This window comes from Eublepharis macularius, chromosome 7 (genome assembly GCF_028583425.1).
Source record: "Eublepharis macularius isolate TG4126 chromosome 7, MPM_Emac_v1.0, whole genome shotgun sequence".
Taxonomy (NCBI): domain Eukaryota; kingdom Metazoa; phylum Chordata; class Lepidosauria; order Squamata; family Eublepharidae; genus Eublepharis; species Eublepharis macularius.
Window position 1 is genome coordinate 3,044,549 of NC_072796.1, and position 24,624 is coordinate 3,069,172.

The 24,624-nt window shown below is 51.4% G+C and overlaps 1 protein-coding gene across 1 annotated transcript in view; it reads left to right on the forward strand.

Annotated features, from left to right (window-relative positions):
* Positions 1–24,583, forward strand: part of FCHSD1 (FCH and double SH3 domains 1) — a 36,940-nt gene extending 12,357 nt beyond the window's left edge. The window contains exons 10-20 of the mRNA XM_054985793.1: positions 7,857–7,955; positions 9,404–9,499; positions 10,274–10,378; positions 12,835–12,996; positions 17,672–17,800; positions 18,676–18,759; positions 19,125–19,281; positions 19,505–19,710; positions 21,773–21,857; positions 22,170–22,237; positions 23,933–24,583. Of these exons, the coding sequence (XP_054841768.1) occupies positions 7,857–7,955; positions 9,404–9,499; positions 10,274–10,378; positions 12,835–12,996; positions 17,672–17,800; positions 18,676–18,759; positions 19,125–19,281; positions 19,505–19,710; positions 21,773–21,857; positions 22,170–22,237; positions 23,933–23,998 (1,257 nt within the window). The 3' untranslated portion in view covers positions 23,999–24,583. The remainder of the gene's footprint in view (positions 1–7,856; positions 7,956–9,403; positions 9,500–10,273; positions 10,379–12,834; positions 12,997–17,671; positions 17,801–18,675; positions 18,760–19,124; positions 19,282–19,504; positions 19,711–21,772; positions 21,858–22,169; positions 22,238–23,932) is intronic.
* The last annotated feature ends 41 nt before the right edge of the window (positions 24,584–24,624 follow it).

Consider the following 24,624-nt stretch of genomic DNA (forward strand, 5'->3'; position numbering starts at 1 on the left):
CCTTGTAAGCTGCCTCGAGCAGGGCACTGAAGAGGCGGCACAGAAATGTCCTAAATAAAGAAATGCCCTACATAAATAAACCCAGCCTACTTTCAGGGTCAGTTCTAAGCACTTGTTGCTTTTGTTCTGTGGCACTCCTAGAGGGAAGGGGAGGGGAGAGCGTGGCTCCTCTTTCCCGTGGACGTTCAGAGGCCATCAGTGGAAGTGGCTCCAGTTCCCCCAACTCGCTGCCAGCCGCTTGCCTGTGTCTGAGATTCCCCCAGTCAGGGCCAGTTCTTGACTGTAGAATTTTCTTTATTTAAACTATAAACAATAACATACAAACTATAAACAATAAACAGAGGATAAAAAACACAACATTCACACACTAACCGTACATAAACAAGTACAGGTTGAATTCTGATTATCTCCGCAACAAATATGTATCATTTCTAGAGTCTCACTTATTCTAAGTTCAACATAAGAGCCCTCTATTTTTCTATTCATGTTTCTTAATCCGTAAATCCAGATGTCATCAGATCCTTGTTATCCATTTCATGTAAAAAGTCTATACACGGTTTCCATTCAGTCAAGAAGTTAACTAATGTCCTTTCTCTAATCAATGAAGTAAGTTTTGCCATTGACTCAAACTCCAAAACTTTTGTCCACCATTCCTCTGCTGTAGGCAGTGTTGGAGTTTTCTACTTTTGTGTATAAAGTACTCTTGCTGCTGTAATAAAATAAAAAAACAAAGTTCCAAAGCATCACGAGCAGGGCTGGGCAAGGAAGAGAGCGAGCGAGAATCCAAGACACACTGGGGTCGAGAGCCAGAAAGTCAGTCCGTCAGTGGAGCAAGCAAACAAGAATCCGAAAGCCAAGCTGAGGTCAGAAAGCTGAATTGTCAGTCAAACATGGAGACAAGCAAGGAGTGGTCGAGGACACATCCAAAGTCAGGAAACAGGAGGTCTATCCAAGCAAGGGCAGGATACGAGGCAGAGGTGACGCTTCCAGGAGCCGAGCTGCTTGGCGCAAGGAGTGGTGAACGATGTTGCTCCCACGCTGAGCTGTACCCAGCGTTCTCCTTATATGCTCAGGACAGCGTAAGAGGACGAGGGCCAGGTGTTTCTCCTTCACTTGATTGCCCCGCCTCGCCCTCGGTGTCCAGCTCCGTCCACCACTGCGCCTGTAGGCGTGCACTCCTTTGCCATTCCCAAGCAGCCTCCCTCGCTCAAGCCCTCCGCCTTGCTACCAGCTCGAGAGGCTTGGATCTCCGAGGCGCTGGTTCCTCCTCCTCTCTGCACGACCCCTCTCCCTCTATAGCTTGTGCCGAGGGACCTGGTTGCTGGTCGCTGGATGGCTCTTCAGGGACTGCGGGGGGGTGGGATTTCTGCTGGCTCCGCTGGCTCTTCCAGCCCCTCATCCTCTAAGGAGGAATCGCCAGCAGGGTAGAGAGCCCAGCCGAGGATGGCCTACGACACCAAGCTTTTTTCCAACTGGCTGTCCATTATTCCCAACAAAATGTCTCTGGTTTCAACTGGATTTTAATCTTCAGAATCTTCTGAATCGATGATTGTATCTGCAACCAGAAACTCTTTGCTTTCTTACATGTCCACCACATATGATAAAATGTCCCTTCTTGTTTAGCACATTTCTAACATACATTTGAAACACCCTTACTATACATTCTAGCCAATTTTTCAGGAGTCATGTACCAACGATACATCATCTTGTAAAAATTTTCTTTGATACTAGAGCATAATGTAAATTTCAACCCCCTTGTCCACATATTTTCCCATTGCTCCATTAATATGTCATGTCCACAATTTTTGCCCATTTAAGCATACATTCTTTTACTTGCTCTTCTTCCATCTCAAACCTCAACAAAAGCTTATACATTTTAGAAATAACATGTGCATCATTTGTACAAAGGGCAATTTCAAATTCAGTTTTAGATTGCTCAAAGTCATAATGACTGTTGTCTAATTTTAAATCTCTCCAAGATTTGCATATAGGGAAACCACTGGCAAGCATGCCCTTCTGCTGCTAAGTCCTCTCTTGATTTAATTTTAACTTGGCCTTAAGAGAATTCCAATAACTCATGATAAGTTAACCATTTAGGTGGACTCACCATTTTGCTTCTAAAATGAGCTTCTTGCGATGACAACCAGAGAGGTATTTTCAGACAAAACCTAGGTTTGTATTTATCCTGTACACTCAAAATGGCACGCCTTACATAATGTTTATTAAACTCTGTTTTGGCCTTAACTTTGTCATACCAGAGATACCCATGCCACCCAAATTTTAAGTCGTGCTCTTCAAGGTCCAGTAGCCTTCTATTTTTTTAACAAAATCAAAAAGAGTCCAGTAGCACCTTTAAGACTAACCAATTTTATTTTATTGTAGCATAAGCTTTCGAGAATCAACTTGATTCTCGAAAGCTTATGCTACAATAAAATAAAATTGGTTAGTCTTAAAGGTGCTACTGGACTCTTTGATTTTGCTACTACAGACTAACACGGCTAACTCCTCTGGATCTATTTTTTTAACAGTATCCATTCCTTCATCCAAACCAGACAGTTAGCCACAAAATATAATCTCAAATCTGGTACACCCAAACCTCCTCTTTCCTTTGCATCCTGTAGAACCTTAAGTGTAACCCTTGGTTTTTTGCCTTGCCATATAAATCTCGATATGTCCTTCTGCCATTGCTTAAATGGAGCCTCAGTTGTCAATACTGGAATTGTCTGAAATAGGAATAACATTCTAGGTAAGACATTCATTTTAATTGTAGCTATTCTTCCCAACAACAAAGTTGAATTTTATCCCATCTTAACATATCCCTTTTAATTTCATTCCAAGTCTTAATATAATTATTTTGGAATAACATACCGGTCATATTTGAGAAAGTAATACCCAAATATTTTACCTTTTTCTCAATTTTGAACCCTGTTTTGTTTTCAAGTTTCATTTGGTCCTGTATTTTCATATTTTTAGTTAACACTTTGGTCTTCTGCTTATTAACCTTAAAACTGGCCCCTACACCAAATTCTTTCAGCTTTGTCATTAAGGTTTCAATTCCCTTTAAAGGGTCCTCCAAAACCAGTCAGGGCCAGTTCGAGGGTACAGACTGCCCAAGAATTTCTGGGGGAGAGAAGCTGCTAATGGTGCCTGTTCCTTTCAAAATACAAAAGCAGGCATTCCGACCTTCCTGTGACCTGCTGGCTTGAAGACGAATGAGTCTCACAAGTAGAACTTCACCGGGAAAGGGAAGGCAGTCCCTCTGGACCAGAAAGTAAGAGGACCCTAGCTGGCTTCTATCCTCATCTCAGCTGGATCTCCAGCTTTGCTAAAATCAGGACAATCATATCTGCCTTTGCTTCTGCCCTCTGCTTCACAAGGGAGCTGCATGTTTCGAGGAGTGCTAGAGGCACATGTGAATTTCCATGCGTAGACTGGTTTCTGAGGAAGAGCAACCTTGGCTTGTTTATCCCAGCATGCACTGGTATAACATCAGAGTGTTTTGCAACAATATGGCTTAACCTAATGAGAGGAGCAATCCTAAGCAGGTCTAGTCTACTCAGAAGTAAGTCCCATTTGGTGTAGTGGTTAAGAGCAGCAGGACCCTAATCTGGAGAACCAGGTTTGATTCCCCACTCCTCCACTTGAAGCCAGCTGGGTGACCTCTGGTCAGTCACAGCTCTCTCAGAACTCTCTCAGCCCCACCCACCTCACAGGGTGATTGTTGTAGGGATAATAATGGCATACTTTGTAAATCTCTCTGAGTGGGTGTTAAGTCATCCTGAAGGGCGATACATAAATCAAATGTTATTAAAATGTTGTTATTCAATGGGGCGTACTCCCAGGGAAGCGTCCTTAGAATTGCAATCTAGGTCTGCCTGCCACCTCCTCCCACTTTTTTTTTTTGCTTACCAAAAAACTTTCCATCTTTCAAGTTGGAGGAAGATCCAAATGGCTGCAAATGTGTAGATTTTCCAAGGAAGAATGGCCTCTGTTAGCTCCTCTTCCCGAGGAGACTTGCGGTGTAATCTGAAATCTTCTGGTGAACTCTGACATTGCTCATGACTTGATAATCTTTTAGATAGTTCTAAGAAAAGTCAATCTGCTCCTGTCGCTTGTGGATTTCCTTCCCAGCAGCTGCAAGCCCATGCAGCAGTTTGAATCAGTTCTGTCAAGCAAGCAAAATTCTGTGCAGAAGCTGAGCACCGTTGACCTTGAATGTAACCTGGGGACTGGCATTCGTTAGCTGCAAAGCCCCAGGTCCATAAAGACCAAACAGAGGCAGTATCAAAGGGGCCTGAAAATCAATTGCTTTTAACATTCCATTTGGTGGCTGAATTTATTTTCTGCATGGTATATGATACCCGTGCATTTAGGAATGGCCGTCATACTTTAAGGTACCTGCTTGTCATAAAACTAATGTTAGGCTGCAGTTCTGTGCATGCTAATTTAGGAGTAGCTCTCATTCATTTTAATGGCATTTAATTCCAAGCCGATGTGCATGCCAGACAGAACATTGCTGCAAAGAGTACCTGCAGAGGGTTTGCATTTCCTGACCGCTGTGCCGCAGCCAATCTCCGCTACTTAAGCAATCACAAAATATATTGTTTAAGAGCGTACACAATGGGGAAAATAACATGCTGCATCCCCAAACCAGAGATATAAGAACTTCTAACCTAGAGCACAGCTTGAACACACTGGGATTGTCTTCTAAATAAAGGGATCAGTAAGAGTTCCTCTCAAACAGACTTCTTGTATAGGATCAGGCAGCATAATAGCCAATTTATTAGAATCAACTAAAAGAAAATAACAAGCTAGCTCTTGAATTTTGCAGAAATGTTCTTCATGCAGGAAGGGTTAAACAAAGTGGAGAGAGAAATAAAAGGAGAATATGCTGCTGGTAAAGGATATGAAATGTGACTTTTGTATAAATCTGAGATGATAGGTCAGGGAGGAAATCCAGAGTCTTTACTAGCCACTTGTTCCCTTCTCTCTTCTCTCACCTTTTTTGTTGCATGTCCAGCTAGAATAAGAGTGTTGTAGAGTTCAAAAGCTAACTTCACTGTAGAGTGGGTTTCAGCAGGTCCTGCTAATTGGATATTTTGTTACGGCTAAAAGGAATCTACATGTTGGTTTACTTACTAAGAGCCGAAACAGACGAGACGAGTTCCCTCAATTCAACCTGGGTTGAATTGCCTTAAGGTTTGACGGGAAATGTAGGCATTTCTCCTTCCTGTCACTCAGAGGAGGAGGGGGGAGGAGGAGGGCTCCTCTCGCCCAGCTGCCGCCGTTCCCAAGCGCGAGGGACTCAAGGAGCCTGGAAAGTGGCAGGGGGATGCTCTTAGGCTGGGGCGCGGCGGCGGCGGCGCTCTTGCTGCAGCCGACCCCCGCCCCCCCCCCCCGCCCCAGCCTCTTCCTCTCATCCTCCTTCCTCTCGGCTTCCTTCTCCAGCGGCGAGAGAGGCGGCAGCGGCGGCGAGCGGCAGCAGCAAGAGCACCGCCGCCACCGCGCCCCAGCCTAAGAGCATCCCCCCCGCCACTTTCCAGGCTCCTTGAGTCCCTCGCGCTTGGGAATGGTGGCAGCCGGGCGAGAGGAGCCCTCCTCCTCCCCCCTCCTCCTCTGAGGACGGGAAGGAGAAATGCCTACATTTCCCGTCAAACTTTGAGGCAATTCAACCCAGGTTGAATTGAGGGAACTCGTCTCGTCTGTTTCGGCTCTCAGAGAACTTCTATGCTGTTCTGCTCAAGGCAGTCCAGAAAATAAAAACAATACAAATTAAATAATTAAAAACTAAAAAAATAAATCAAGTAATAAAACAGGGCATTAAAAGAGCATAAAACAACATTCAGCAGCCTAAAGTGATATTCCTGAAACAGCCTTCAGACTAGAAGCAGATCAAAAAAGCAGCTTTAAAAGGTGGAACCTCTCAGTTAAAAATGTGGCTAAAAAGAAACCTGTTGGCCTGGTGCCTGAAGGACAGTAAAGCAGGCATCAGGTGAGCCTCAGAAGCCCTTCAGATTTATAACATTCGCACTTGATTTTAAAATGCATATTTGTGGCACTGCTTACATATAAAACCAGCTTTTGACAGTGTATCTGCTAGAAGGTCATTCAGGGTGGTTCAGTTATAAGAGATCAGCAATGCAGGGGGTTGTACTCTAGCTATCCTTTTCAATCGGATTGCTTTTAAGGGACATGCACAGCTCGATCCTCTGCACATTTACCTGGGAGTAAATCCCACAATGCTCAGTGAGCTAATTTCTGGGTGATCGAGCAGTGGACTCCAGCCAAACTCTTGAAAGGGCAAGGAAAGTCAGGGTGGTGTTGGCAGACACCAGAGTTCTGGAATACCACCATCACCCGCTCTGGTTTTACTGCCTGTGGAAACTTGAATAAAAGCGCTCCTGTTCCAAATCCCACCTGCATGTTGGTTTTTGAAAAACGTTTAGACATCGAGATTCTGCCGGCGGAAGCCTCATACAGTTGGGTTGCTGGAGAAGCAAAACTGACTTGGGGAGAGTGTCCCTTTCTCTTCTCCCCAGCCCAGGAGGTTGGCTCTGCCCCAGAACAGCCGCTGAAGAGGAAAGGGGAGAGCATCTGCCCCTGTCTGGAGCCCAGGACCTGCGACCAGCAGGGCAGTTCCCACCTAGCTGAGGCTGCCGCATCCTTCCTCCTCTCTCTTCACTGGGAAGGCAGCTGGTCCTTTTTTGGAAGAAAGCAGCTCCGTGAGGACTGGGCAGTAGCACCCTGAAAAGGGGCAGCAGGGGCGCCTTTACTCAGGAGGAAGGAACAGTGTGGGGAGGGGCTGCTTCTGCAGGCAGCATGGCGACATTTCTGGCTCCACGAGGGGAAGGGATGGGAGTGGCAAGCAGAGACGAGAGGCTTTCTCAGCTCAGGGTGAAGAGATGGAGCCAGGAAAGAGGCACGCGGCTGACCGACCACGTGCCAGTGGCGCTGCCCCCTCCACCCACCCCCCACCCCGTTGTGGCTTGTGTCCCATGGGCAAGGAACCAGCCCTGCCCTCAGTGTATGAATTGCAAAAAGACGTGGTGTCGTGAAGTCAAAGGGGGAGGGGTTGAGATGGGGGGGGCAGGGCCAGAATGGAGGGAGGTGAGGATGCAGGTGGGGTGCAGAGAGAGCTGCGGGGAGAGGCCAGAAGTGCCGAGGGAGGGGAAGGCACACGGAGGGCGGAGAGAAAACCAGGAGAGCAGCTGGTGCGGAAAAAGGAGTCAGGAGCCTAAGAGCAAAGGGTGGGGGCTATAAAAAGGAAAGATTATTTTTAAAAAACACGTGAAACCAGCCTGCAGAGGGATTTCAGTGGTCCCCTCCCCAAGTCCGATGGATAATTAGCTATGGAAAATGCGAGTTCTCCATCAGTGAAACATTAATATTGCTTGCCCAGCTCTTCAGCATCCACATGTGTCTGAGCAGCTGCTGCATCAGCTGGTCTGGCATTGCTGGAGGAACCCCCAGAGAAAAGGGGGGGCAGCAAGAGGCCAATTTGACACTTGGGGGCCCCTCCAAAGAGCTGCCACATCTTGGCACTTGGCATCTCCCAGTGAGGGCAGGCGGTTGGCATGCCCCTGAATCCTCCTCCTTGGGCTGCGTCTCTGAGAGCCAAGCTACAAGTGACGCCTGACACAGGTTGGACACGTGTCAGCTTCCCTCAAGTTTTGATGGGAAATGTAGGCATCCTGGTCTTGCAGCTGTAATGGAGAGCCAAGCTGTAAAACCAGGACGCCTACATTTCCCATCAAAACTTGAGGGAAGCTGACAAGTGTCCAACCTGTGTCAGGCGTCACTTGTAGCTCGGCTCTCAGGGGATTTCTCCTCACCAGCTTTCCTCTCTGCTCTTCCAGGTCTGCCGGGAGCAGAACCGCCTCCTCTTCCTGCAGGGTAACGCTGCCTTCTCCGCAACGGCTGCCGAGCCCTTCCAGACAGCAGGAGCAGACCAGGCGGTAAGGGAAGGGCAGCAGCGGAGCCTCTCAGCCCGGCTCACTCCTCTTTTGAGGGTCAAGAGGCGTCCCTGTGCTGCGGGCTGTGTGCTGCCTTCTGTCCCCTAGGCCCATCCTTGGTTAGCGGAACAGCCTGCAGGCCTTAGAGGAGTCCCAGGGAGAGCAGGTGGCCCTCAATGGCCTTGGCAGAGGAGTGGGAGCAAACTGGGGGGGCAGGAGGAAACTGGTCACAGCGCCACACAACACTGTAGAGATTTCTCAGATTTGTATGGCAAACACCATAGAGAATTAAGAAGTTCCTAGAGTGTCATGTAACACCACGACATCACTCCCAGACGCATACCCAGAAGAGACGTTACAGTATTGGCAACCCTACCCATGCCCCACCCCCAAATGTCTCACAGGGGTCCCAGGCAACCCTAGTGGAGGGGCCTGCAGGCCTTGGAAGAGCCCGTCTCCCACTTCAAGGCCTGGCGCCTGGCTGTAAGTTTTCCCTCTGGGCCTACATTTCCCAGATACCCCCCAAGTTTGAGATTGGGCCTGGTAGAAGTAAGTTGTTGAGGCCCAGCCTGGAGAGGGGACATATAAGACCCTGCCTAAGGAGGGAGCTGATCCCTCACCCCAAACGATCTAAAGGGGATCAAGTACGGAAGCTGTGGCAGGAATCCAGCTGCATGAGGGAGTGTTATTTTTTTCTCCATTCACATTTTTCTGTGGGGGTTTTGCCCTGTGTGTTTTTACTGTACCCTGTTAATTCTGCTCTGTTTTCACAACTGTTCTCTTAGTCAGTTGTTACAGTATTTGGTCAATAAATTAGTCTTTTCTGTTTGGCCCGACTGGATCTTTCGCACCTCATATTTGGCCTTACAGCACATAGGGATCCCGGTGGGGGTGGGGGATCCCCTGCTCCCACCCTCCATCCCCTGCCATCACACACCTAGCCAGTGGGGTGGGGGGTGGGGGGAGAGAATAGACCTCCGGGGTGCACTCCCAAGTTAATGTGACAGCGGTACTTCTGAGAAGTGATGTCATCGTGCGGGGGCCAAAAGTGCTCCCACGCTTCCCAGTGGGCTGATTTGGCCCCCAAACAAACCCATTTGGGGCCCAAATTGGCCCACTGTAAAGTGCGGGAGTGCTTTCGGCCCCTGCACAATGACATCATTTCCCAGAAGTGACATCACCGTGTCATCCCAGGAGTGCGCACACAAGGATGTTGAAAAGTGTGAGTGAGGGGGGCGGCAGGAAGGGTGCTCTGGGACCTCCCCAGCCAAGCCTCAGAACCAGAGTATGGGCAGCCAATCAAGCCCTTGCTAGCTGCAGGAGGGCTGCTTGGAAGGGACCCCACATCCACTATAAAAACCCAGCATGCCTCACCCCCTCCCACAACAACCTGGCAAACTCAGAAGGTTTCCAGGTGGGCCCGTTCACCTCTCTTGCATTTCTCTTCTCAGATTGCTCTCCTGAATGTCAGCGGGCTGGAGAAGGAAGCCCGTCGCTGGGCCACTCGGGCAGCCAAAGATTATAAGATCCAGACCGTCAGTGAGCAGGTGAGCACCCAGGCAGGCCCGGATTCACCAGGAGCCCTTTCCGTACAGCAGTCCTTGGCTGTGTGCAGTTTGATTATGTCCTGCCTTTTCAGTGGTGGCATGTGGACACCCCAGGGGAGAGCCCTCTCCCAACAGGGGGGCTGCAGCCCCTCTAGGCACACTGGAACACGTTGCCCTGTGGCAGTCCTGAGCAGACCCCCTGCAGGAAGGGGGAGGGGCAGCAACAGAATCCCCAGGAATCTGCCACACGTCTGGGCACGGAAACAGACTGCAGCTGGTGCCATTATTCTGGCTTCTGTAGAAGAACCGGAATAGATAAAACAGTTTCAGAGGATCACCAGAGAGCTTTAGGGGAAGACAAAATGTTGCCAGTTAGTTAGAAAGAGGCCAGTTTGAGACAGAACCACTGAGCCTTTGAGTGTGACCTTTTTCTGCTTGTTTATTTACATTGTACTTTATTTAAGTTGTTTGTGTATTTAAATTGTATTGTAGTGTTACTGTAAACCACTTTGAGTCCCCATTGAGGAGAAAAGCAGGGCGAGAAATGGCCCGAATCAATCAATCAATCCTGGTTCGCAGCTCTGCTGCCCAAGTCAGTGTTGAGTATGATTCTGCACACGTTGGATAATGCACTTCCAATCCTCTTTAGAGATCATTTGGAACTGAATTTTTCGTGTATGAAACAAAAAAATACACTTCCAAACGATTGCTAAAGTGCATTGAATGTGCATTATCCAACATGTGCGGAATCAGCTTATGTATGTGGGGTTGTAGGTTCTACAGAGGATGGAAACCCGAAGGCAGCAGGTCAGTGAAGCAGAGGCGTCTGGCATGGAGAAAAGGATGGAAGAAGTGAAGGAAAATATCCGGAAGGCAGAGGTGGGTCTGCTTGCGTTTCTGCTGCTCTGCCATCCATCCGTCCACTCTTTTAAAAACCATCACTGGAGAAGGAGAAGGCGGCTATTCCTGGGCAGGATGATAGAGACAGACGTGAGGCTGGTTGGGAAAGCCAAGGTCTTGAAAGACACAGTAGTTCCCACTGTTGTGGGCGTTCAGCTGATCCGTGTTGACTTGGTTAAGAGCCTTGGGTTATACTGGATACAGCATTGTCACTGGAGAAGCGAGCTAAGGCAGCTGAAAAAAATGCTTTCTTCCATCTTTGTTTCGACCAGAAGATGGCCCACTACTTTGATCTGGCTAATCTGGCACACAGATCCATGGCATAGTAACCTTGAGGCTAGACTGCTGTAATGCACTCTACATGGGTCTGCCCTTAAAGTCAACTCGGGAACTCCCATTGATACAGAACACCGCAGCCCAGTTCCTGTGTAGTGCTAAGGGGAACATGCAGTCACTCGATTTGATTAACCATCAGTTATTGTGTTCAATTCATGACTATCACATAAATTTGGACCATGTTACCCGCAAGACCTCCTCTCTGTGTTGTATGAGCTTCGTTCAACTGGGCGGAGCCTTTTAAAGGTGCCATCCTGCAAATGGGGAAGATCAGCAACTGCCCATCTGTGCACATTTTCTGTGGCGACACTCTCATTATGGAACGGCCAGCCTGAGGAGGTCGGGGAGGCCCGCACTCCCCTATTTTTCCACACACTGTGCAGAACAGAAATCTTCAGGAGGCCACCTTTATAATGAAACAGGCTTGTAGTCTAATGATTACTGTGGGTGTTACCTTGCTTTTAACTGCCTTGACTTCTACCTTTGTGATTCCATTGTTGGCACTGTTGTAGCAGACCTCGTCTGAGACGGTTTGCTGTTCACATTGTTTGGTGATTCTGTGATCGTCGTCCTATTGCATTGGTCGTTGATTGTCTTACAGTGCCCGATTGAATCACTGTGAGTCTCAGCAAGAAAAGTGGACTATAAATAAAGTAAATAAATAAAGTAAAGCAGCTTAAACCCATAAAGACCTCAATTAAAATCTTGGGTAAAAACCTGTGTTTTGGTCTGACACCTGAAGTATAGTAAGGTGGGCACTGGCTGTTTTGAGGGGGAGGGTGTGCCACATTAATGAAAAGGCCGCATCTCTGGTCGCCACCCGCCTCGCTCTGTAGGCAGGGGCAGGAGGGCAGGGCTTGGTAGGCAGACCTTAACTAGCACAGCACAGAAGGGTGTGGACCTTCAAGAAGTTCTCTCTTCGTGAGATCTTCTCTTTGCCTTATCTCAGCATTCGAGCTCCCTCGGCCTGGTTCTGTGACCGACAGGTGCATTCAAGCTCTGCTGGTCCTCTGGGAGGAAACGATAAACCTTCGATGACCACAGGTGTTGCCTTTTGTGCTTGGGAGAGCAACACAAGGTGAACTTGCAGGTGAATGGTAAGCCCTACCGAGGCTGTGGGGAAAAGCTGCAGTAGCAGGCAGAGGCTGTAACTGCCACAGACCTCTGAGCCTCTGAGGGTTCATTGCCCTCCACCCCCAAAGTAGGCCCACAGCAGTCCAAGCAGAAGGAGGCCAGGTCATGTGTGTCCCTGACTGGCAGGTCCACACATGCAGGGGAATGGGGGGGGGGGAGGCGCTTGGGAGGGCCATGTGATCCCCAGGCGAAAACTCCTTCAAATCAGATCGGGGGAGAGGCTCTAGCACAGCTCATCACATGTATTCCACCCCACCCCACCCCTTATATTTTTCCACTTCCAAGCAGGGGACCTTTGGGATTTGTGCTCTCTCCCGTGCAGTCCATTGTACTGCCTCATGCCTCGAGCATGCCTAAGGGAGTAGCAGCACCAGGAATGGACCGGTTCTCCTGACATCCAGGCCGTTGGTGACTTAGCACCGCTGCCTTCCGCCAGAACTCCAGCAAGCAGTCAGGATTTGGGCATCTCCTGCCCCAGGCCCTGCAGGGCAGTCGGTCTCCACTCAGTCCATCCTCTTTTGGAGAAGGCGCGCCGCGGACTTCACTGCAGTGGCCTCTCGTCCCCATCCCGTGGATTGTAGTTTACGTCTAAGTGTGATCATTATCATGTTGGAAAGAAAGAGCCAGAGAATGGCAAGAAGATGGAGCAGGAAGAGGATGGCTGTGTGGCCTAGTAGAGGTGGTGTGTGTGTGTGTGTGTGTGTGTGTGTGTGTGTGTGTGTGTGTGTGTTGTGGCAGAGCTGGTGTGTCCTTGCTCCCGTGGCACAGGGACTGTGGCTGTCATGAAGGTCTTGAGGTTCTGCTGCCAGAGGCAAGTCCGCTCCGTGTCTTTCCTTGGCAGTGTCTGTTTTTCTTCATCAAGGCCAGACGCCTTGTGGCCCTTGGCTGTCCTTTGCGTGGGCTTTACAAGCCGTATGAGGAAGGGGTGGCTGAGGGTGGCACCCAAGCTCTGTTCTCTCTCCCAGATCAGCAAGGTGAAGGCGGATGCCCGGTTGGCACTGCTGCGGCAGGCTGGCTTGGATGTAGACACCTGGCTGGCGAGTGCCATGGGCCAGGTCCTGGACGAAATGGAGCAAGAGCGGCGGCTCAGCGAGGCACGCAGGTCTGAGAGGGGCTCCACTCCGACGGTAAGAGATGCTTCACCCCGTGACTTCTGAGAGAGGTCAGCCTCTTTTGGTCCAGTGGAAGCAGAGATTCAGCCTGCTTGGGGCCTCCTGGACACGCCCAGCTGTTTCTCTTCTTCTCAAGGCTCCCTGAAGTAGAACATGTTTCCCCCCACTCAGCGGGCATTTCAAAGCCCCCAGACCATCAAGCACCATCAGCATGCTTCCTTGCCCCCTTCCTCCTTTTGCTTTGGGTTCACGTAAGTCTCCACCCTGAACCTGCAAAAACCACTCAGGTCCCCTTTGAAAGGGGGGTTTGAATCAACTGGATGAAGATCACGAGTCCATCCATGCAAAGCAAAACGGCATGTTCCTGCAGGCTCGGTTTGCCTTGGGGCTGTGCTGGGAAGGGAGAGAGCGTTTAACCCTTCGTTCTCTTTTTGGTAGTGCTACTCAAAAGCAGGCTCCCACTTTTCATTTTATTTTAAAAGGGGAAAATGCTTGTTTTTAAAGGGTATGTCGAAGTGGGTTTTCTTCGGTCAGTATCTTAGGCTGGATGACGTGCCCTTCTTCTCTTCTCTCTAAAGCCACCCTTCTCCTTCCAAGGTCTGTTGGCACTTACTGCTCTTCAACTGCAATAGACTAATTTATATTGCTGGTTTCCAAGATGCTCTTTAATGGAGAACGTAGTTCTGGGCTCTTCAGACGTACCTCTAAGCGTGTGGGAGCTGCTCTGTGCACCAGTGGCCCAAATGGCTTTTTTCCAGTCATTCACAGTCATGTCCATGAATGAGAGGTCCTCTGGGATGGGAAGGGGACAAGAGTCCCCCTCCTGCTGCTTGAACCGCATGCCACTTCTGGTTTCTCGGAAGCGCTGAGGGAAGTGGAGTGGTGGGGAGAAAGGCTGGTGGTGAATCTGATGGAATATTATATTTATTTATACCCCGCTTTACTCCACAGTGGGGACTCAGAGGGGCTTGCATTGTTCCCCCCTCCTCACTATCTTGGCTCAGACTGAGAGCGTGACTGGCCCAAGGTCACCCGGTGAGCTTCCGTGGCAGAGCGGGGATTCGAACCAGGGCCTTCCAGGCCGTAGTCCACTAATCCTGTAACCACTGCACCGCATTGACTGAACACAAGTGCAGTTCACATCTGAGCCCGCTCTAGGGCAGTGATGGTGAATTCGCCCTTTCCTACTCTTAGCAGTCAAGCCCTCCCTCACGCTGAAAGGGCAGTTTATGAGTATGGCAGTGTTATCAACCCCTTCTCCTCAGGGGCTCTGAGCACGAGACACGTGGCCTGCCCAGGCAGAATGGATCCCAACGTGGCTGGAGTCGGAAAAGTACTGGAATGTGAGACGTGAAGCAAGACTGGCTAGCTGCCCCACACCCCGGAGATGTGCAAAGGACAAAAGAGGTCTTTCAGGAGTTCCTGAGTTAATCTCACCCCACCCTTCCCACTTTCCTAATCCGAGTTATTCAGGAATCTGATAAGATTCCCTTCCACTGATCGCAGGTCATCAGCCACCTTTTTTAGTTACAGTTCTGCCCAGGTATGCTGAATCAAGCCTCACCCCATTTATTGTCTCATCTCCGGAGACAGCCATTAAGCGATTGTTCTTGCGACAGAAGATGCGATTCTGCCCCAGGGTACATTTCACACTGTAATTTGGTTGCCCTCCACCATAGCTGTGTGTGTGTTCTGGGATTTCTATGCACAGCTTCAGGCTCATGTCTGAGTCTCCTTCCTCCTCTTGCCACAAACCGCTGATCATTCAAAGTGCTACTCTCTATGGATGTCCTCTCTCTCTTAGACTGGTAAATATTGTTCTTCCCCCAAAACTGTTTCCCCTTTTCCTCACTGCCTTTCTCATTAGCTCTGTGTGTGTTCTGTGTTCCAGAGGAGTTAGCCGTGTTAGTCTGTAGTAGCAAAATAGAAAAAGAGTCCAGTAGCACCTTTAAGACTAACCAACTTTACTGTAGCATAAGCTTTCGGGAACCACATTTCTCTTTGTCAGATGCATATTCTCTGGGTGTTTGCCTAGTTATTTCCCTTTAATTGAAAACCATTCCTGTTGAACACCCACCCCTATGGGAATGATCTTACATCTCTTTGTATGCTAATTCCCCCAACTCGCAAGGAGATCCCCCCATTTGGGTCATCTTATGATGCTCTTTGAAGTTCTGCAGGGCCTGCTGCATCTTATCCCTTGAGAGGAAATAGCGAAAGTCGCGGCTGCTGATTGTAACTAGGTTGCTTTGCATTTTGCAGATAAAATTGCTCATGGCTGATCCAGCTTGGAACCCCTTGTTAATTATAGAGACATTTAACGTTCCTAAGGTTTCTGCCAGGCAGATTTCCATGGGTACCTTTTAGCTGGTTCAGTCCAAACGTGGACAGAACATTTTGCAACCCCCATTTCAGCTCGACCTGCGATCATTTGGCTAACAGAATCGGTTCAAGCTGGACTGTCCATTTTCATGATGAATGTTATCAACTCCCCCTGCCACCGGCCTCAGAAGAAGCAAAAGTAGGACCATTCCTTATGCTCATTTGGAAAAAATAGACTTAAATAACCTCCTGCCGGTATCAAACCTGTCACTTCTAAATAACAGCTTGGAAAAGCTGGTGGCTCCTCAGCCGTAGGTGTTTCTAGGGTCTGGATCCTTTCCAGTCTGGTTTCTATTGTGGACATGATGAGGAAACTGCCATGGACTGCCCCCCTCCCCCCCCCGGTGGTCAGGCAAAATGGTTTAGGGGGGGGGGTGAGTGTGTCCCTGGAGCACTCAGTGGCTTTGTTTACCATTGCAACAAAGAAGTAAAAAAGGGGGTGTGGGGGAAGGTCCCCACAACCCAAACAAGCAGGGGAACAAAATAGAGGAGTCAAGTAACAACCTAAAATATATATTAGAAAGTATTAAATATAGATGTGCACGAGTATAGATTAAAAACAAGTTTAAAACATAAGGCCTGAATGGCAGGCTACACGTATATGCTAAAACTTGCTAAAACATCTCAAGGTACAGATGATGGTACAGTGCAGTGACCTACACAAATAGACCAAGGTCCAGTTAAAAACAACAACAACGACCAGATGCGTTTCGGCCCTAAGGCCTTCCTCAGTGGTCAATTGTAAGCAATTTATAATCAAACACACCCACGCATATAGAAACCAATCACGAAATGCTCCCGGTGTTTTATCTAGAGCTCTGGTATTGTGTGATAAAATACACATATTGCAGTAGACCCAGGACTGCATTCACACAATGCTCTTCACTTATTGTTGTGCTCTGAGGCTTGGTTTCCAGTGTATAAGGGTGTGTTCCATCAATCTGCAGTAAAGATAGAATCTTTCTTCTGGGCTGCCTGCTGGGGATGGACCTTGGAAGTACCGTTTTCTGGAGTCTTTCTGGAGAGCAAGCCTCAGGATTTCTGCTCTAGCCATTGGCCTCCGTGGTTCTGTAGGGTTCCATTCCCCCTGCCTCTTAGCATCTCCACGATGGATCAGGGGTTCTCATCGTCAGTACATGCCGGGCATTCAGCTTCTTTTCTCTCCAGTGTCTGGAGGCAGGAAGACAGTAGAAGGGGGCAGGCAGGCAAAGCAGAAGCGCTTTCTGTGAACCGGGTGAGAAGCTGACTCAGGGCAGGAGGAGGTGGGGGTCCTGGGCGGAGTTGCCCTCCCCTTGAGAGAGCAGCAGGCTCGTTGTGTGGCAGTCTTCCTTCTAAGCCCCCCACCCCACCCTCGGCACGTGTCTGGGAGGGACCAGTTGGGATGACTGCAGCAGGCTTTTTGTGGGCTGCTCTTGACGGTGACGGGGGGGGGGCAGCCAGAATGCTGATGGACTCGCCACAACAAACACCTTGAGCCATTTTTGTTGCCAGCTGCACTGGTGCCCATTCCAGGCTCAGCCCAAGGTGTTGAGTTCGGCCTTAAAAGTCTAAGTGGGCTTCGGCTCAGAGGGCCTGCAGGGCTGCCGTCCACCGCTGTGTCTGTTAGCCGAGGGGGTTCTGCTGCAGGCATCTGCTCTCTGACCAGGAGGGACCCCTGCAAAGGCCCTCTTGGCATCTGACCCTGAACTGTGGGACCCCATTCCCCAAGAATTCTCCCCCATTACAGGCTTGCCAGACTGTTCTGGAAAAATGTTGAATGGGATTTCATTTATAACTCTGTTGTGTCCGGTATTTTGTGTAATGTTTTATTTGGTAAAATCAAGAGGGGTTGATCTCAGAACCCCTCCCTGAGCGTTTTCTCATGTGGGATACACCTCACAGAAAAGCAGCTCCCACCCCGGTGGAGGTTTGTCCAAAAGGCATCTTTCCGTGTGAGGAAGGGAGGCTTTGAAGGGTTTGTGCCTGGTTTGGAAGTCTCAGCATGCGCACCTGAAGCTCGTGGTGTTGTTCAAGAAGGAGCGAGAGTGTTTGCTGGGATGCAGGCGGTCTTCTGCGCATGCGCTGCCAGGAGCGCTTGAACCTGCCTGCCCTCTCTTAGCTTGATCTGCTAAGGAAGTATTTGCTCGGAAGACATCAGTCACGAGACTCAGCCGGGGGGTGGGGGGGTCTTTATCTAGGGTCCCCCATTCCTGCTCTCTCCTGTCCCAGGAGCCTTTGGGGGCTGCAGCTGACACTTAGGTCTGCGTGCCTGGCCGCTTCACTTGCCAGAGCGTGCGCTCCCCAGGAATGACTTAGGACTCTTCTCCAGGCGGAAGAATTTGACCTGGCCGAGTTTGAAGATTATGACGACAGCACAGAACTGTTTGAGGACAACAGGCCAAGCCCAGGCGTGACTCGTGCCTACCCTTCAACCTGCAGGGTGTTCTTCCCATACCAGGTAACCACTCCTCTCTTCTCCCGGGCCTGAACTGCTTCTTGCGGCGTACCCTTTGCATGGCAGCTGATGGCATTTAAGCTTTGGTTCAGTCTCCAGGAGTTTTCAGAGACTAAAGATGGGATGAGAGTTTTAGAGTGCTGGCCCCCGAGGCATTGTCAGTCAGTACCTTCATTTCAAGAGATGCAGAAAGTGGAGTGAGCCAGACGGGGCTTTTTTTTTTGGAAAAAGAGGTGGTAGAACTCAGTGGGTTGCCAGTACAGGAGGAAACTCTTGGCGGGAGGTAGTACCCCTGGTACCACATGCATGTGCACAAAGTGTGCGCATGCTCCCAGGACCACACAATGACATCACTTTGGGTCAGCTGGACGTTTTTTAAAGTCTAAATCGCCCTTGGCAAAAATGGTCACATGGGTGGTGGCCCCGCCCCCTGCTCTCCAGACAGGGGGGAGTTTAGATTGCCCTCCGCGCCAGTGGCGCAGAGGGCAATCTAAACTCCCCTCTGTCTGGAGAGCAGGGGGCGGGGCCACCACCCATGTGACCATTTTCAAGAGGTGCCGGATCTCCATTCCCCAGCGTTCCTGCTGAAAAAAAGCCCTGGAGCCAGAGAGAGTGTTTTTGCAACCTTCCAGTGGTCGTCCACTTCTCCCAGCCCAGCTCCCCCAGCACTCACTCACACCCCTTCCTTGTAGAGTCCCCCTTACGTCATGTCCTGCTGTTATGTTTGGGAAGGTCAGAACCCGAGAGCCTCTCCGTGGGCCCCTAAGGCCCAGCCCAGCTGACCACCAGCACCAGCTGCTAGCGGGGGCCGTTGGGGGTGTTTGAAGAGGGATGCTGCCTGCGTGGTTGACTTTGTGGGGTGTCTCCTCGCCCGACAGGCCTGCCAGTCTGATGAGCTGACCATCGTCCAGGGAGAGGAGCTGGAGGTCATTGAAGATGGCGACGTGGAGGAATGGGTCAAGGTTCGTGTCAGGAGGCTCGGCCAGCTCCCTCTCTGAAGCCGTGGGGCTTCAGGAGCCATGCCAGGAGGACTGGTTCCGAGCTGACACACGAGTATGGAGCTAGGTGGGCTCTGGAAGGCCCCTTGGGGGTTGCGGGGCTCATGGCAGAACTTCCGCACCATTGTTGGCAGTGGTGCTCAGGGGAAGGAGCCAGCGGAACCCCCTGCTTTATAAGCTCGAGCAGAGGCAAAGCGCGGGACAGGAGCCTCGGGTGCGAGTTGGCTCTTTGCAGTCGGCCCTCTGGGCAGCTGGTCTCCACCGTGCCAGGCAGCCCTGCCGGCTTCTTTAAAGGCCTTCCTCGGTGCTGCTTCTCTCACCTGTCTCAGGCACGCAACCGGACGGGACAGATTGGCTACGTCCCTGAGAAATACCTGCTCTTTCTGGATTCTGTGAGCGGAATGTGCGTTGTCCCAGATGGGGGCAGCCAGGAAGGCTCTTCCGAGAGGGAGAAGGAGTTGACAGACCTCATGCTGGAGCCTGGAGGTGCGTTTGGGGGAGGCCCGGGGGAGGCGCCTGTGTGTGGAGGCAGAACGGACTGACACCCCCCCCCCCGCCCCCCAGCCTGGCTTTCCTCTCCTGCCCCTCCCTCTGCCTTGTGGTCGGAATCCGCCTCTAGAAGGAGCTGCCCCTGCCAGTGCCTGAGAGAAACGGGGGGGCCCCAGTCGCTCCCGCATTGTAACTCCCGCGTGGCCTCCTCCGTTGGCAGCCTGGCTGGTCCAGGCCCTCTATGACTATGAGGGGCAGAGCCCAGAGGAGCTCAGCTTCCCCGAGGGAGCCATCATCCGAGTGCTGCCCCGGGAGGAGGGGGCGATCGACGACGGCTTCTGGACGGGGGACTTCAACGGGAGAGTCGGTGTCTTCCCCTCCTTGGTGGTGCATGAAATCATCGGAGCTCCTGGGGGAGCTGAGCAGGTGAGTCCTGATTAGAGGCCCTTTCTTTAGCTTCGCCAGGGAACAGGACAGTCTGGGTCACAGGGAGTGGCAGGTGGCAGGTGGCCAGGATCTTGTTGACCACCATGAATGCCCTCCCTACCACTGAATGTCCGGCTTTGTGGCCGTGGAGCAGGGAATTGTGCTCCCAGGCGTGCTATGCTCCCTGCATGCCCAGAGCACCTCTAGAGTAGAGTGCAACTCTGGGGTCCCTTCCCTGCCACCCAGCCCTTACCCATGCCAAGCTCATGAGACCTGGTCTTAGTCCATGGATTGGGTCCACGAACAGAAGTGGGGACAGGTTCCCGCAATTTCCCTCCTTTTGCTGCAGACCCGATTTGCCAGTTGGTCCATTCCTGAGGTGCCCTTGTACCCCGACCCGGTACAGCATTTCAGGGAGAAGGGGAGGCAGGAAGGCCCCATTCAGCCTTTCATGAACGGGAGATTCAGTCTGGACTTTGGTGCTGGTCCATGAGGCGCTGGAACGACAGTGCAAGACAGAAAATCGCCAGCCCTGAACTCGGAGCTGACGGGGATGGCTAGCATTGTCCCTCTCTGTGCTCTTCTCTGGAAATCCTTGGAGCCCCTTAAGGGCGGGGGGGTCAGAGGCAAGAGGGTGCTTCTTGTGTTGAGTCCGGACAGACATTTGACAGGCCTCGATAACCAGCCCAGCTCCAGACTGACTCTGCCAAGCAGCCCCCGATTGGTCTGTCTCCAAAGCGCCACACAAGAACACCTTGCTGCCTCCCTCGTGTCACACAGGAGAAGCGTCCTGCAGCAGAGAGCTGTTTTGAGCTCCACGCCCTTTGCATTGTCTCTCTTCTAAAAACCCAAACAGGATGCTAAGAACTGGTTAAGAACATAAGAACATAAGAACATAAGCAAAGCCATGTTGGATCAGGCCAGTGGCCCATCCAGTCCAACATTCTGTCACACACAGTGGCTAGAAATCCAGTGCCATCTAAAGGACTGTCAGTGAGGCCAGGACACCAGAAGCCCTCCCACTGCCTTCCTTCCAGCACCAAGACAACAGAGCACCACCTCCCCACAAAGAGAATACCATCTATCTCCTGTGGCTAATAGCCACTGATGGACCTCTGCTCCATATATTTGTCCAGTCCCCTCTTGAAGCTGGCAATGCTTGTAGCTGCCACCACCTCCTGTGGCAACGAATTCCATGTGTTTATCACCCTTTGTGTAAAGTAGTATTTTCTTCTATCTGTTCTAACCCGACTGCTCAATAATTTCATAGAGTGCCCACGAGTTCTTGTATTGTGAGAAAGGGAGAAAAACACATCTTTCTCGACCTTCTCTAACCCGTGCATTATCTTGTAAACCTCTATCATGTCTCCCCTCAGTCGTCTTTTCTCCAGGCTAAAGAGCCCCAAGCGCCTCAATCTTTCCTCATAGGGAAAGTGTTCCAACCCTTTAATCATTTTAGTTGCCCTTCCCTGCCACCCAGCCCTTACCCAGTTGCTGCTGGTCTGTGCCCGCAGCCTCAACTGAGAGGTGCCCCAGGTTCCTGGAAGTTGGCCCATCTCCCTTGGAACCCTTTCTTCCCGTCCAAATGTGGGGTGGTGGGGTGAGAAAAAGGCATTCTGCACATGCCCTGTGGACCTGATCAGTGGCCCACCTGCTCTAGCATTCTGTGGCCAATCGGACTCCACAAGAGCAAGCGCTCTCCGGTGCTGCCAGCTCCCCAGCCTCCGACAGTCACTCGGCCTTTGCCTGCAGACATCCCATTCAGCGGCTGCAGCTAACAGGCCTCTGCCCCCTAGTTTTGCCCAAGCCCCCTTTCAGTTCATTGAAGGCCGTGACCATCGCCACATCTTGGGGCGGAGTTCCACGGGTCAACTCCCCATCATTGGCCCTTCGTAGCGGTCTGACATGTTGCAGGGCTGAGTCAGGAATTGCGCCCTGCAGGACTTGGTTCAGCCCCCCAGGGACCCTTGAAAGGAGAACAGGCTGCGGGATTCCTCCTTCCAGCAGGCGCCCAGCAGGTCCCCTTAATCTGCTCTGAGAGCAGCCTGTGCTTTGATTCCAGGATTTGCCTTCCCCCTCGCCTCCGGTCGGTTCCCCTCCAGTCCTGGACCCGACGATAGCATCTTCTGCAGACGCGCTGCTGGGGGGTGAGTTACAGGAGAAGCTGATCCCGTTATGCCTGCAAAGGATGGACTCCAACACAGGCTGGCTGGCTGGACTAAAGGGGACTGCGCCCGGGCGGCAGATCTCTCAGGGTGGCCCCGGGGACGGAGTTCAGCGGGACTGAAACCAGAGGCCCTGGATATGCATGTCCCCATATTCCTAAGGGAAGGGCACTCTGGAACTGCTGGAGGAGGGTGAAACGCACAATGGAGGGCCCAAGATGCGGGTGGAGGGGCAACTTTCTGGGCACCAGGAGGAGACCTGAGGTGCTGCCATTTTGTGTCTTTGGTTTTTAGGTAGCTGGCAAGGAAGCACAGCCAGTGGGCACAGGTCCCCTGACCCGAACGCACCTCGCATCCGCCCGGTAAGTTTCCCCCCATATAACATGGATAGGATAGGATAGGATGACCCCTGGACTTGGATTCCTGCCCCCCCCCCCCGCCTTCAATCCTAGCCTAAAATTTTCCTTATCACCATAGTTAGTCTCCTCTGCAGGAGTGTGTGTATGTGTGTGTGTGTGAGAGAGAGAGAGTTCTTGTTCACATGCACACATCCTAGAGTTTGTTAGGTGATGAACATTAACTGTATGGGTTTTTTTCCCCAAATCTAAAATCATTGCTGTAGATTTGTACCAGTAGCTAGAGAACTGTGCCTGTTGGCATTTTGACAAAAAAAAAGAGAAAATTAGCAGCTGCTAGATTTTCTGTTTCAGGTGGGTAGCCATGTTGGTCTGTAGTAGAAGAGCAAGATTCAGGCCCTGTAGCACCTTAGAGACCAACTAGCTTTCCAGGGTGTGAGCTTTCTAGAGTCAAAGCTCCCTTTGTCAGATGAAAGGAGCTCTGACTCTCAAAAGCTCAGACCCTGGAAATCTAGTTGGTCTCTCCGGTGCTACTGGACCTGAAACTTTTTCTAGATTTTCTGTGCAAGTCAGTCAGTCAGTCTTGCCTGTCCTTGTTTTGCAAGAACGGGGAAAGCAGGTGGTGCCGCAGTCTGGGAAGAATTGGGCCCTTAACACCATGGTGCACCACCCTTTGTCACCCTCGAGTAAACCCTGTGTTGTAGAAAGAGGTCAAACCAGAACAGTTCTGTGTGAGCCAAATAACAGAAGCCCATGGAAAGGCCGTGATGGTGCAGGGAGGTGCTCAGGCCATAGCTGGTTTCCTTCCATCCCCGTTACTGTCATTGGAACGAGGGTTTGGACAGAGATGTCTTTGAAGATAAATGGTAACGCGCCCTGGCAATGATCAGGGACTACCATTTACTTTCTCTCCGAAAGATGAGAGAGGCAGCGTCTGGGATCGCCATGCAGTGGGCGCTCTGCGTCCTGCTTTTCTGATCCCTTGCTTTTACAGTTGTGCATGTGAAGGAAGAGGGAAGACAAGCCCATGGAGAGTGTTGTGGGAAAGTCCACACACGCACGCACGCACGCACGCACGCGCGCGCCACCCCCCCCCCCCCCGGTTCCCCGGCTGCAGAGACCACCCATTGTGCCAAACTGTGCATTTGAAAGCTTGGGGGGGGGGGGCGCTGGTGTCCCAGTTCTGGTGAAAGCTGGAAAATCTGCTTTCAAGCCCCCAGCATGATTTAATGCGTTCCTAGTTGAGGGGTGGTCTTGCAGAATGCCTTCTTGGGCACAGAAGGAAAAAGGGAGGCCCCCAACATCCTGCGCTCTTGGTGCTGCCTCGCTTCACCATGTGGAAGGAAATGCCAGACTGAGGGCCAAACCAGGCGCGGCATCGAGCTCCGTGATTTCTTCCTCTGCTTATGGTTTGTGCACGGCGCAGACGGCGTATCTGAGCAGAGCACGGATGGGCAGGGAGAGGCTGCTGACTCCTTCCCCTTCCAGGGGCTTCTCAGCCTCTTCTCCCCTGGGATTGTGCCACCAGACCAAAAGGAGAGGAAAGAAACTCACTGCAGAAGCTCTCTGGGCCTTGACTAGCAGAGGAGTGTGACGGCCTCCCATTCCCGCTGTGCCAGTTCTGCCCTATTTCTTGTGGGCTTGAAGAGCTACCAGAAGTCCCCACCCTCCCTCCCCAACTCTGCCTCTCTCTTTCTCCAGGTTCGGGCTCCCCCGCCTCCACCACTGAAGGCCCCAGAAGCCGACCCGTTGCCTGGCCATGGTTAACTCTGTTCAGCTCCCAGCAGAGGCCTGTCTGCCTGGCACAGCTTTGGCCCCGGGCTCAGCAGTTGCTGCTCACCAGACCTCTTGGACGCTCTGCTTTGTAGCTGTTCCAGAGCCTCATCCCAGCTCCTGCAAGGAGGCAGAATGATGGTGGGACGGGGTGGGGGTGGAGGGGGGGGGGCGTACCAGAAGGCACATTGCCAGCCATGCGCTGACCGACAGCCGCGGGTGCCTCTTCTGCAGCACGTAAGGAGGTGCCCACCGACTGGCCATTCCAGACGGGTGGGCTTGTGCCTTCCTGCACCATCAGAGAGGCCTGCAGGCTAGCGCCTAGAGGTGGCACAGTGTCCCCCTTGGACCGCTGGCCAAGGCTGTGCCAAGTGTTTTCCAGTCTGGGGCGGGAGGTGGTCTCCCCCTTGACTTCAGTGCTGCTAGCTCCCCTCACCGTGGCCTGACAGGGTCTCTGGTGTGCCTTTGCCCCTCAGAATGCAGCCAGGCAGAATCTGGGGCGCTTTCCCTCTTGCTTGTCCTTCAGTTCATTGCAGTCCCCTGCACCTCCAGTGTTGTGGGGTTTTTTTGGGGGGGGGGGCATTGCCATGTTGTTGGTCTCCCAATAAAGAGATCTCACT